Source organism: Mirounga leonina, unplaced genomic scaffold (genome assembly GCF_011800145.1).
Source record: "Mirounga leonina isolate KUSES-001 unplaced genomic scaffold, KU_Mleo_1.0 Mir_165, whole genome shotgun sequence".
In the NCBI taxonomy this organism is placed as follows: Eukaryota; Metazoa; Chordata; class Mammalia; order Carnivora; family Phocidae; genus Mirounga; species Mirounga leonina.
This window is the reverse complement of record NW_023270415.1, coordinates 46,239,124-46,252,158: the sequence shown is the minus strand read 5'-3', so window position 1 is coordinate 46,252,158 and position 13,035 is coordinate 46,239,124. Positions and strand designations below refer to the sequence as shown.

Below are 13,035 nucleotides of genomic sequence, written 5' to 3'. Positions count from 1 at the left end.
GGGGTGCCTGGGTGGCTCAGTTGGTTAAGCGACTGCCTTCGGCTCAGGTCATGATCCTGGAGTCCCGGGATCGAGTCCCGCATCGGGCTCCCTGCTCGGCGGGGGGTCTGCTTCTCCCTCTGACCCTCCTCACTCTCATGTGCTCTCTCTCATTCTCTCTCTCTCAAATAAATAAATAAAATCTTTAAAAAAATTATACATGCTCCACTTTATTTACATGCTGCTTTATTTGTCTCCAAACCCCTTATCATTATCTGTGAAATTAGTTTTCAAATATTTGAACGGGTTCTCTAAATATAGCCAGTAGGGGTTGACTCTTAATAGCCTACGATTTAAGTCCACATTCCTTAGTATGGAGTTCAAGATCTTTTACAATCCAGTCTTCACCTCACCTTCCTAGTTTCACCTCTAGCTCCATACTGCTTCTGTCACCTGCACGATCTTTCCTGCCTCACCCAAGCCCCCTCCTTCTTCCCCCACTACCTGACCACACCTGTTCTTCCTGCACTCATTCCCCAGCGTAATGGTTAGAACAGGAATGAGGCAGAACTGTGCTTGAGCCTAGCTTCTCAGCTTACTACCCATGTGATCTTAGACACATTCTTTAATTACTGAGTTCTTTGGTTTCTGTCTCTGTGAAAACAGTGTAACTATCTTATAAAGTCGTAATGAAAGGAGGTAATGCTTAAGTGCCTGGCACAGAATTAGCGTTTCTCTTTATCCTTCACCAACTAGACCATCTTATCTTCCATTCCTGAAACACGAGGGGCAGTCACTCCTTAATTAGACTGGTGGATCATTGTCAATCTAGAGAATACTCTTCTGTGCCACACAAATCTGTCATTGGCTTTGACTTTTCACATTATTTTTATCAGGTTCTTGGATAAAACATTGCAAGTGAACTAGTGTTTTTCCAGCTTAAGGTCACTCAGCTAGTAAGTGACAGGGTCCACCCAGGTCCACATGACTCAATAACTCCTACTACCCTGTAATGATGATAGAACCGACAGCAGAGGAATAAACTGATAGTTTGAGTAACAGAATCTGGTTTCGTTTTTATTGTGGTAATCTGAAATGGTCTAAAACAAACCTAATGTGTTTTTAGGGTGCGTTAACAGAAGTATGGTTAAAATCAAGAAAAATATTAGTCTGGCGTACAGAAGGTACTCAGTCAATATTTTTTTGAATCGTACTGAGTTGTCAGACCACAGTTGGAATATTGTGTTCCATTCTTGGTGCCCCAGGTTAAGAGTTGCTCTGGCAAAGCAGACTTGGGGAGTCTTAGCCAATGAACACCCTTGAAAGCACATCAGATGAGGGAGGGTTGAAAGAAGTGTGGGTGTTGAGTCTGGTTGGGGAACGGCTGAGAGGGTTGGAATGGACCAGCTTTTTCCAAATATTTCAAAACTGATTGAGGAAGAGGGGCTAACATGTTCTATGAAGCTAGAAGGCAGAACCAGGGCCAGCGTCTATGAGGAAATTGATTTTTTCCTAGAAGGAAGATTGAAGTGTGCTAACAGTAGAACAGAACAATAGGGCTAGCATGGTTCACAGGAGTAAACGTCCTGTGATTGGAGATATTCGGATAGAATGTTTTATGGGGGGCGCCTGGGTGGCTCAGTTGGTTAAGCGACTGCCTTCGGCTCAGGTCATGATCCTGGAGTCCCGGGATTGAGTCCCGCATCGGGCTCCCTGCTCGGCGGGGAGTCTGCTTCTCCCTCCGGCCCTCCCCCCCTCATGCTCTCTTTCTCTATCTCATTCTCTCTCAAATAAATAAATAAAAAAAATCTTTAAAAAAAAAAAAGAATGTTTTATGGGGATATATGTATCAGGTGGGAGATCAGACTTTTCTAGCTCAAGAAAATTTGATTAATCTCTGTTTATTTTTATCTCAGGAGCTACATTATAAATTTCCTGGGGTCAAGGATAGGTCCCTTTCTTCTGTATCTCTCAAAGCTTCTTGAGGATGATTCTGTTTTTTATTTTTACATCTTCCACGTAAGACTTTTTTAAAAAAAATAAATAAACCTTCTAATCTTCTGCCTCACCTCCTCTACCATCTCCACCCCAAAACCCCAACAATCTAAGCCTGAGATAGATAGAGAGTATAGATATCAATTCTAATATTCTCAATCTGGAAGTCCCTTTAGTCGGTCATCTAGATTTCTGAGACTTCTGAGTCTTCTTCCACATCTGTAGTGACATGCCGAAGGTCCCAGAACTGGATTGTGACAGAAAAGGGCCTAGGAATCAGGCTTTCTGGCTCCCACCCTCCTTCTTTCCATTACCCCATTACACCCATGGGACACATTGTAAGATCCAGAAATTGATGGCTGGTAGCCTGCCTCCATGTTATTTTGATGAGGGGAATCCAGGACAGTTGCTGCTATTATAAATGATTATGGCACTTTCCAAATCCTAGCTTCATAACATCATTCTGTTTGTTCTTGTGCCAGGTTCATATTCAGATATTGTTTTCATTTGGTGTCTGGGAGGTTTTTTTTTTTTTTTTTTTTTTCTGTCAACTGGTTATGGATAAGTGTTTGCTTATTAAGTTTTCTTCTGTGCTATAGTGTGAAAATATATTTTTTTTCCTTTTGGTTTTGTTTTGTGTGTTTTATGCTCAGTGACTGTTGTGGGATTGAGTAGATGAGCCCACATACAGATTTAGGTTGGTCCTCTGTGGGTGGTTTAGAATGTTTGTGACATTTATGGTTTGCAGAAGCTGAAGGGGTGGCCTGTTCAATACCCTCCTTGCAAGGATAGGTATGTCATGTGTTTGCCAGACCATGCTTAGCTATGTGCCTTTGGAATTTTACATAACTTCTTTTTTGGGGACTGATTCTCCACACTTTTTTTCTTTAATCTGTAAACTATTATAATTTCTTGCAGCTTTATGAAGGATTTATATGTTGGATGGATTGTTGGGTAAGCAGAAGGAGAGAGAAAAAAGAGAGGAGAGATTTGGGGAATCTGTGGCATGAAGGGGGATGCAGGGCTCGGGTCTTCCGCTGCCAAAATTTAAATCTCAGAGATTGATTTTTAAAGATGTTGATGGAGCCTAGGTGGTACTGCTTAGTTCAGCGTTTATACCTCTGGGTGTTTTGATAAGCCTTGTAGCTCAAACATAAAGCACTCAAATTACCTAATGTGACTCCTTTTATTAACTAAGGATATTTTCTTTCTTTTTTTTTTTTTTAAGATTTTATCCATCTATTCATGAGAGAGAGAGAGAGAGAAGCAGAGGGAGAAGCAGGCTCCCAAGGAGCAGGGAGCCCAATGCAGGACTCGATCCCAGGACCCTGGGACCGTGACCTGAGCCGAAGGCAGACGCTCAACCATCTGAGCCACCCAGGCGCCCAACTAAGGATATTTTCTATGCATTTTATGTAGCACACTATTCCTTCCATCCTGTTGGTGAATGTGTCCAGTAAACAGCTTATGGTTAAACATCTAAAATGCCAATAAAAACTTAGATTGAAAGAAGTCATTGGTAACTGACTTCTTATATTCAAGTAGTCACATGTTTTTCATTCGCTGACTAGGATGGATGCATGTTTAAAATACAGCTTCAGAGCTCAATTAGTAGAGACGGAGTTGGAGCAGAGATGAACATGTATTAAATTAACCTAGTCATTAGTTTTTAATTTAAATACTGTTCAGCTAAATAATTTGGCACCCGGTAAGTTTCAGTGGTGCTCTGCTGGCAGTTTAAGCAACATCACTAATTATTCACAGGTTTGTTGTTGTTTTTTTTTTCCTCTCCTCAAAGAAATGTGGAACCAGCAATTTATTGTGGTAAAAATATTTTTGTGCACTTGCTTTTTCTGTGAAAATATTTTTCGCACATGGATGACTGGTACTACAAAGTTAGCTTTCACCACCTTCAGGTCAATTCGTTTTAGAACATTTGGAAAATGATACCCTTGAAATAAGAAAATTAAGTAAGGGAAAGAGCAGCCTGCAACAGCTTGCGGAGGATTGGGTTTGAGGCTCAAACTGAAGATTTTTCCTGTCATATGATTAAAAGCTGAACGTTCTCTAAATCAGCCTATTCAGCTTTTTTGGGAAAAGGACTGACTTCCCACATCGTTCATTTCTCTCTCCCCCACCTTCCATGTGTTTTATTGTCACATGCTAAACCAACTGTAGGAGTTTTGTGGATAGGCTGAGAAACGGTGAAAACAAAGGATTTGATGTGTGAGAGAGATTTTTTTTTTAAAGTAGGACTTTGCATAATAAAGACCAGGGTTCTTTCTTCTGTGTACAGAACATAGATGGCCAGTCCCTCCACTTACATGAATACACAGCAAAGTCTACATGAAGTAGGGGACAGAGGTGGGCGTTGAAGTTTGTTTTGACTGGGATTCTGTCTCTCCCCAGCTGCAAACTTCACTCGCTCCCCATCATCCTAAAGCAGTGATTCTCAAACTTGACATGCATCCGAGTCACCTGAGGACTTGTTAACACAGAAAGCCAAGCCCCACTCTCAGAGTTTTGGATTATAGGGAGGGGCCTGAGAATTCCATTTCTAGCAGGGTCCAAGGTGATGCCGATGTTGCTGGTCTAGGCACCACACTCTGAGAACCGGGGATTGGAGAGAATTAAGTTGAGAGTTATGCATAAAATAGAAAGTCCTTGGGGCACCTGGGTGGCTCAGTTGTTGGGCGTCTGCCTTCGGCTCGGGTCATGGTCCTGGGGTCCTGGGATCGAGCCCCACATGGGACTCCCTGCTCGGCAGGAAGCCTGCTTCTCGCTCTCCCACACCCCCTGCTTGTGCTCTCTCTCTCGCTATGTCTGTCAGATAAATAAATAAAAATCTTTAAAAAAAAAAAAATAGAAAGTCCTTGATGAACTCATCCTCTGCCTTTCTCTCTAGGATTATATCCTGTTACTCCCCTCTTGAATAGTAAGCTTCAGCAATGTCAAACTGCTTGCAGTTCATCAATATACATGTGTTATTACTCAAAATGAATTATTTGCGCTCTGCAGAGAGAGTGAGGGTGATTTAAAGAGTGAAGATGATTTTGTCTGTTGTACTAATTCATAAACACACATATAGCAGTCCATGAGCATCCTGATGAGGGTGGGAGATGGAAGATGAGAACCTGCTGTTCCCTCAGGGGTCTCTTCCTGCTTGCCTCTCCTAGTGTAGTCAACTGATCATGCTGAGGGGGATTCTAGTGTTAAACATGCATCTCTCTATATAACATGAGCTTTAAACACAAGCCCACCATTTTATCTGGTTCCTAACTGAAAAATCTATGACCCATTTCAACACCAGAGGAAAAACTGTGAGCAGCTTCTTGAGAGGTAGGACATTATACTTTATGGGTCTTCTCAAGGATTTCAAAGGATAATTTTGACTAAATATGATTTCACCTTATGTGCCCACTGTAGGGCTCATTGCCTTGTGGGATGAGTCTTTGCTGTCTCTGTGTACTTACATATCTTCCTTCTCTTGTTGGATCAGCATAACCTGAGGTCAGATCTACGTCTCATTCATTTCATTTGGGGCTTTGTGGAGAATGCTCTGGATTGGCTCACTCAATGTAGCAGTGTATCATCTATCATGCTATCTCATTTAATAAGGATTTAATAAATACTTATTGAATGAATGAGTAAAATAACAAAGGAACAGTGGAATTGGGTGATCTTATTAGAAAGCAGAAGATATAGACTCAGGGCACCTGGGTGGCTCAGTCGATTAAGTGTCTGCCTTCGGCTCAGGCCATGGTCCCGGGGTCCTGGGACTTAGCCCGGCATCGGGTTCCCTGCTCAGGGGGGAACCAGCTTCTCCCTCTCCCTGTGTCTGCCACTCCTGCTTGTGCTCTCTCTATCTCTCTCTCTCTCAAATAAATAAAATAAAATCTTTAAGAAAAAAGAAGATATAGGCTCTTTTTTTCCTGAGAGACAATCATGGACCAATGGAGTATCAAACATGGAAGGCACCTTGGGATTGTTTAATTAACCCTTTTATGATAAAAAAAAAAATCCCAGAAAAGCAAAGTAATTTTACTCAACATTGCTTCCATTTAATAATTCTGTTTATCCTTTCCTGGATAGATCCTAGTTTAGCCAAATCCCTTTTAAAGTACAATAACTAAACTAGGTAAAATAGTATTAGTACCATGGTCTCTGTGGACAGATTTCCCCTTTAGCGCTTGCATGTTACACTAATTCAAATTATTTCGGGATTTTGTTGACTCTCTTCATCATAGAGAAAAATGAATGACCATGTATTGTTCCTGCAAGGGCAGAAACAATGTTTTATTCAGCTTGTATCCTCTTTGCTTGGGACATTAATTGACACTTGGGCCTTCAAAAGTTTTGTTTTTGCTGAAATAAGTGAATGGGGCGAAGCTTTGAATCCGTTATTTGCCCCTTTTATAAACTTAGAATCATGGCATTGTTAAGGACCTGCAGAGATCCATTGGAAATCATGGCTTTTAAAGCAGGAAAACACTTATTTCCCTGTGGCAAAGACCCTATCACATTTCAATTCCACTGAGATAAAGTCTTAAGTTTAAAAATTGTAAATATATTACATATAGCTACATTTCTTTTTAAAAAAATACTTGGGGTCATTTCATGTCATTTAATCATGAACACAATTAATTATAGCTTTCCTTCCGTTGTCTTTTATTTTCGATAAAGTACTTCTTTTTGTCCAGTTTCTCTCCTCACTTTCACTTGTTTATGTCCTTGAGCTTTCCTTCCTCTGAATGAACAGACCTTGCCTCTTTCCCCACTTGACTTGCTTCAGAATTTCAGTATTTTGTGCACATGACTAGCAGAACCTAAATCACACGTGAAACTGGACTTGCAAGGGACCTGGGTGATAGAGTTTTTAGTTGTCCAGATTCTGCATTTCAGGAGGTTGGAACAGATCCTGAGTGAGCTAATCCACAGCATCTACCGACGCCTACTGAAATTATGTGTCAGCCCTGGGTTTAAGGCGGGTGGTTGTCATGAGCCCAGAGTTCTATAGTGAGCTCACTAGGGGACTTGTAAATCCACGAAGAGATCGCTTAACCTTTTTCAGCTGCAGTTTGGTGTGTGAGTTGGTTTGTGAGTTGAAAATGAAAATTTGCTGACCACCTGCCTTAAAGCCTGCCCTAGCCTGTGTGTGTGTCCCTGGATGGGACAGTAACCCATCCAGGAGAGTGAATAATTACCACACCGAACCTGGCTCCGATCGCAACAGCTTGTGGGATGGGAGCTCAGTACCTCACCAACTCCAGAGCCCGCAAACAACACTCCAGACTGCTACCTGGAGAGTCTTCCTAAAAACCCAAATCAGATTATGTTACTTACTCTCCAATTTGGAATATTCCCATCCCACACTGTTTCCCACAGGATCAAGATAAGCCTATGCTTCTTAAAATGGCATGCACAGCCTTCCATGATCTTGTCCTATCTGCCTCAGCTACCTCAAGTCTTTCCTCTGTTCCTTAAACTGTTTCAACTGTGAACTCGTCTAGTTAGATTCTAACTGCATGGAACTGCTTAAAATGACCCACATACACCATGCTGTTTCAATTCTCTGTGTCTTTACTAGTAAAACACCTTGATTTGAACCCCAGTTCCACTAATTGTATAGGGTTATTGCATAGCACAGTGCCTGGCCTAGAGAAGGTGGTGAGTGCATGCTAGTTTTATCAGATGTAAGGCAATATGATGGTAAAGAAGGGGAAATGCATTCTTTGGGACCAGATAGACCTATTTCAGTAGCCCTGATCTAGCACTTCATAGCTCTGAATCCATGGCCCATCATGTAACCATCCTGGGTGTCTACTTTCTATAAAGACTGATCTCAGGAATGTGGAAGGATTCAAGATAGAGCATTTGAAGTGTCTGTCACATGCCTGGCACATTAGGTAGATGTTCCAAAAAACAGTAGTTCTTGTCACTTCTATTATTTCTACCAACTGTACAGTAACTATTTATTAGTGAGTAACATTGGCTACTGAGGGGCTTAGAGTGTCATAGTCCCTCTATTTTTTTTTTTTTTTTGCTGGATGGAGCATTTTTTTTTAAAATGAATAGCAGGAAATATTTTATTTGTTCATAGAACTATCTACTGGCATTCTTTGCTTTGGATTATCACAGCTTTGTGTTCCCCTGTCTACCAGGTGTGAGGGTAAGAGGCAGAAAAAGAAAGGAGAACAAATAAAGACCAAACCTGCCCTCTTGTTCCATGGATGCTCAGTACTAGAAGAAATCTTTTCCAGATGGTCTTTTGCCGTCGACTGTACCATTTCCCTCTCCCCAGTTAATATTTTATGTCTATTATTTACCACATTTAATTCAGTTCCTTTCTCTTACCAGTTGAATCTTGTCTCTGATATCAGCAGACTCATTTATCTGTTTAGTCTAGTGATAGTATAATTCACAGATAATATTTGACATTCAGGTAAGCGATGCCTGTGTGAATCTCATGTTTGAAAGACAGATGCAATTAAATATGTTTATTGAAGAAACCTTATACATAATTTACTGGTAATTGTTGATACTTGTCCATTGAGCTATACTTGTCATTTTTGAGGGGGAAATCTTAGCCCTGAGGACGTTGGGCCTGTAGACTGCCGTTCATATTGAACCCTATTGTCCATGCACTTTAAACTCCTTAGAAGGGGAGACACTCAGACTTTAGAGATGTGATGTTATCTGACATTAGAAGAATATGTATGTATATATATACACATATATGGGTATTTATATATATGCACATATATATATATTTCTAACACCCATTTTATGACATCCTGCCATTTATTAAATTTTAACTATAGTATATCTAGCAATCTCTTAGTAAAATTTGAAAGAATTGATGTTCTCCCTAGGACAGTTATTGATCCAAGGGGAAGGGCTTGATGTCTTCTACCACCTGGCTAAAAATACATAAATGAATCTACATGAGTACGTAGTTCAAGAAAGGTATTCTAAAATAAGTTCATACTCTGAAAAAGGAACCTGATTCTAGATTTGGAGGGCAAAATGTGAAAAGACACAGACAGCCAATCCAATATTTACTTGTTAAGGAGATGGAGGCCCCACACATGTTTAACGATTTACTGAAAGTCACAGAGCTACTTATTGGCAAGCTGACATTCAAACTCAAGACTCCTGACTGTTGTATATTAACTGACTGACTTTAAATAAAAGTTGGCAGCATTTAGTAATTACTGAGAAAAGCTCAGAAATGTTATTGTCTTTCACTCTCTCTCTCTCTCTTTTTTTTCACAGTGAGAGGAGTGGTGTTGAAATAGTCTTAAATGAAGAACACATTGTACTTAATTTTATCCTTTTGGGCAAGGGGGACTTTAGCTTTCATGGCTCCTGGGGATGAAAGAGATAACGGGAGTGTTATTTCTTCTTCCTTTACTCATTCTTCCCTAGTAATCCACCCCCTCCTTAGAGAATAACATTGCTTCATAGAGACCAGGTGTGTATTTCTTTCCAGTTCCAAAGAAGCACAGGGATAAGATGTTTATGGAAAGGGAATTCCTGCTGTAATACATCCTTATTTCTTGGCATAAGTACATTGGAAAGGAAGGATTCAATGGGTTCCCTTATCTGTAGTCAAGAGAATTCCAAGCTCCTAAAGAGAAGAGCTAATGGTTAAATACACAAAACTGTGTGTGTGTGTGTGTGTGTGTATGCTTATACTAAATGCATATTATGCATTTATTAAGTGTCAAGTGTCCTTGGAAACAGTGAGTTTCTGGTTTATAAAAATTTAAGATATATTTCTACAAATTTATTTTGCAGACCTTTTCAGAGGCAATTAGATTTAACGTGGATTTTGGAGTTTTTGAAATAGTTAACAATGCTCCACAACTTCTGGAAAAGCAACTGAAAAAAATTCTACAAAACCAGCAACCTCGAAATCCCATCTATGATGTTGTAAGGAAAGGAAAGAATGATGTTAAACCTGTTCAGATGAATGCCCCCTATGAAGATGAAACCATTAATATAAACTACAATATCATGGTAAGAAGGTATATTTGAGTTTATATCTTGCTAGGTAGATAAAGCATTAGGTAAGACTAACATGAGGTTCCTTGGGCTTAACTTTCTGAAATGTAACTATATTTATTAAGTTTTATTGTTCTTAAACATAGTATTTGTTAGTTACTCTATCATCTTATTCATGTCAAATGGCCAATTTAATCTAGCAATATTGTTGATGTTAGATTTACAATATGAGAAGATTCATATAATTTCCTTTGAACATTTAGGATATCAGGTTAATTTGGGGCAGCAGAAATATGTGTATCCTTTATAGTTTAGATGCATTCTAGAAAATGTGGGTATACAGTGAATTTATCTGATTTGGGTTCTATCCTAACAAGCAGTTGGGAATTATGAGTTCTGACCCTCCAGTTACACTATGTGACTCTGACCTCCCTGGCCTTAAATTCCACTCTCAGCTTCTGGATTTTGTCTCCTTAGCATGAGGAGCTAAGGAGCTTTGTCTTTGAACAAAAACAAAAACAAACAAACAAACAAAAAACACAAACAACCCTGGGTTCTAACCTTGACTCTTTAACTTACCAGCTCTGTGTTCTTGAACAAGTCATTTTGATGAACCTTATTTTCATCACCTGTCAAATGATTCCTTCGCTACCTACTACTTAGGTTTGTTGTGTGGCTCAACTGAAAATAAAATGAATGTTTAACATTTTCCATGATTTGAAGTGTCTGATGGAACTAGGCTGAAATATGTTCAACACTTACGATATAGCTCTTTTCCAGCCTGAAAGTTCTTCAGTGTTTCTTTTACTGAATTCCAATATATTTCTGTCTTTCTTGTTTACTTTCATCAAATTAAATATATTAATAATAATAGTCTTTAAAATACTTTTACAAATACTAAAAATAAAAAACTATGTTATAGCAATGTTTTGAAGTTTAGACAAGGAAATATATTCTGAACTATAAAGCACCATATAAATTGTTACAATATTCATTCATGATAGGAAGTCTCAACAAAGTAGGTTTAGAGGGAACATACCTCAACATAATAAAAGCCATATGTGAAAAACCTACAGCTAACCTTATGCTCAATGGGGAAAAATTGAGAGCTTTTCCTCTAAGATCAGGAATAAGACAAGGGTGTCCACTCTCACCACTTCTATTCAACATAGCACTGGAAGTCCTAGCCACAGCAATCAGACAAGAAAAAGAAATAAAAGGCATCCAGATTGGTAAGAAAGAAGTAAAACTTTCACTAACTGCAGATGACATAATACTATATGTAGGAAACCTTAAAGACTCCACCAAAAAACTACTAGAACTGATAAATAAATTCAGTAAAGTTGTAGGATACAAAATTAGTATACATAAATCTATTGCATTTCATGCAAACTTATGTCTAATAAAAACTCATTAAAAAATAAATTGCTTAGGGGTGCCTGGGTGGCTCAGTCGTTAAGCGTCTGCCTTCGGCTCAGGTCATGATCTCGGGGTCCTGGGATCGAGCCCCGCATCGGGCTCCCCGCTCGGCAGGGAGCCTGCTTCTCTCTCTCCCACTCCCCTACTTGTGTTCCCTCTCTTGCTGTGTCTCTCTCTGTCAAATAAATAAAATCTTAAAAATAAAAATAAAAATAAAAAAATAAATTGCTTAAACATGTTAAAGGCTACCCAAAATCGATAGTACACACTGTATATGGTGAAATACTGTAACCATTTCCAGTAGATCATAAGAAAAGAAAAAACATATCTTTATTGCTAATTCAAAATTATTTTAGACTTCCTAGACAAAGCTTAAACACAATAAATATAAATAATTACTATCAGTTTGCAAGAGTAAGCTAAATTGTCTTTATTTGTATATTAATAAATAAATGGTTTTTTAAACTGAAATATTACAATAAAATCCAGGAAAATTTGTATGTAAACTTAGCATGTGATCCATCCTCTCATGAAGTCAAGAACTCCAGAATCCTCAAAATAATAATAATTAAAAAAAACCCTAGACACCAAAATTAAAATATTTCATGTTAGAAAATGACCTAAAGTTAAAAAACAATGATTTAGAAAAAAAATTTTGCAAGTGTGAGGAAATGCATTTTACTTAATTTCTTACCAATCTTATTTAAGAAAAAGACAAGTAGTCCAGTAAAATAATTGAAGTAATTCAACAAACTATTTACAAGAGAAGAATTAAAATGGAAAATGAGCAAGTAAAAAGATGTTTAATCACAAAAATGATCAGAAATATGCAAATTATAAGTACAGCCAGATACCATTTTTTAAGACATTAAATTGGCCTACAATTTTTTTATTTAAAGTCAGTTAGCCAACAAATAGTACATTAGTTTCAGAAGTAGAATTTGATAATTCATTGGTTGCGTATAACACCCAGTCCTCATCACATCACATGAAATGGGCCTACAATTTAAAAAAGTAATAACATCTAGTGTTGGTAGAATATTAATTGCTACAATCTTTGGGAATTCATCTGGCAAAATTGATTAAAATTAAAAGTACTATGATTTATGCCTGGAAAGCCACTTTGGGATTTTTATCCCATACAAGTAAATGTGTATGTATAGGAGCTGATTGCAGCATTGACTTCAGTAATATAAACGTATTATATCTTTATCAACTGAAGAACTATGGAATATTATATGACTATTTAGAAAGAATGTGTTTGAGCTATGTCTGTTGTCCTGATGAGATAGATGCACATGTATTGTTCAATGGAAAAATCAAGTTGTAAATTAAAGCATATAATATGATTCAGTTTTTATATAAAATAAATCCTACAAAGGAGTTCCAAAAAATCTGTTGCATCTCTATACACTAAAAATGAAGTAGCAGAAAGAGAAATTAAGAAAACAATCCCATTTACAATTGCAACAAAATAATAAAATACCTAGGAATAAACCTAAGCAAGGAGGTGAAAGATCTGTACTCTGAAAAGTATAAAACATTGATGAAAGAAACTGAAGAAGATACAAATGGGAAGATATTTCATGCTCATGAATTGGAAGAAACACTTTTGTTAAAATGTCTATGTTACCC

At 38.2% G+C, this 13,035-nt stretch overlaps 1 protein-coding gene across 11 annotated transcripts in view; it reads left to right on the top strand.

Moving 5' to 3' along the window:
• RGS22 (regulator of G protein signaling 22) overlaps nucleotides 1-13,035 on the top strand; it is a 122,104-nt gene that overhangs the window by 18,612 nt on the left and 90,457 nt on the right. For all 11 annotated transcript variants that reach the window (XM_035011628.1, XM_035011623.1, XM_035011626.1 and 8 more), the window contains exon 4: nucleotides 9,775-9,996. In XM_035011628.1, the coding sequence (XP_034867519.1) occupies nucleotides 9,775-9,996 (222 nt within the window). The remainder of the gene's footprint in view (nucleotides 1-9,774; nucleotides 9,997-13,035) is intronic.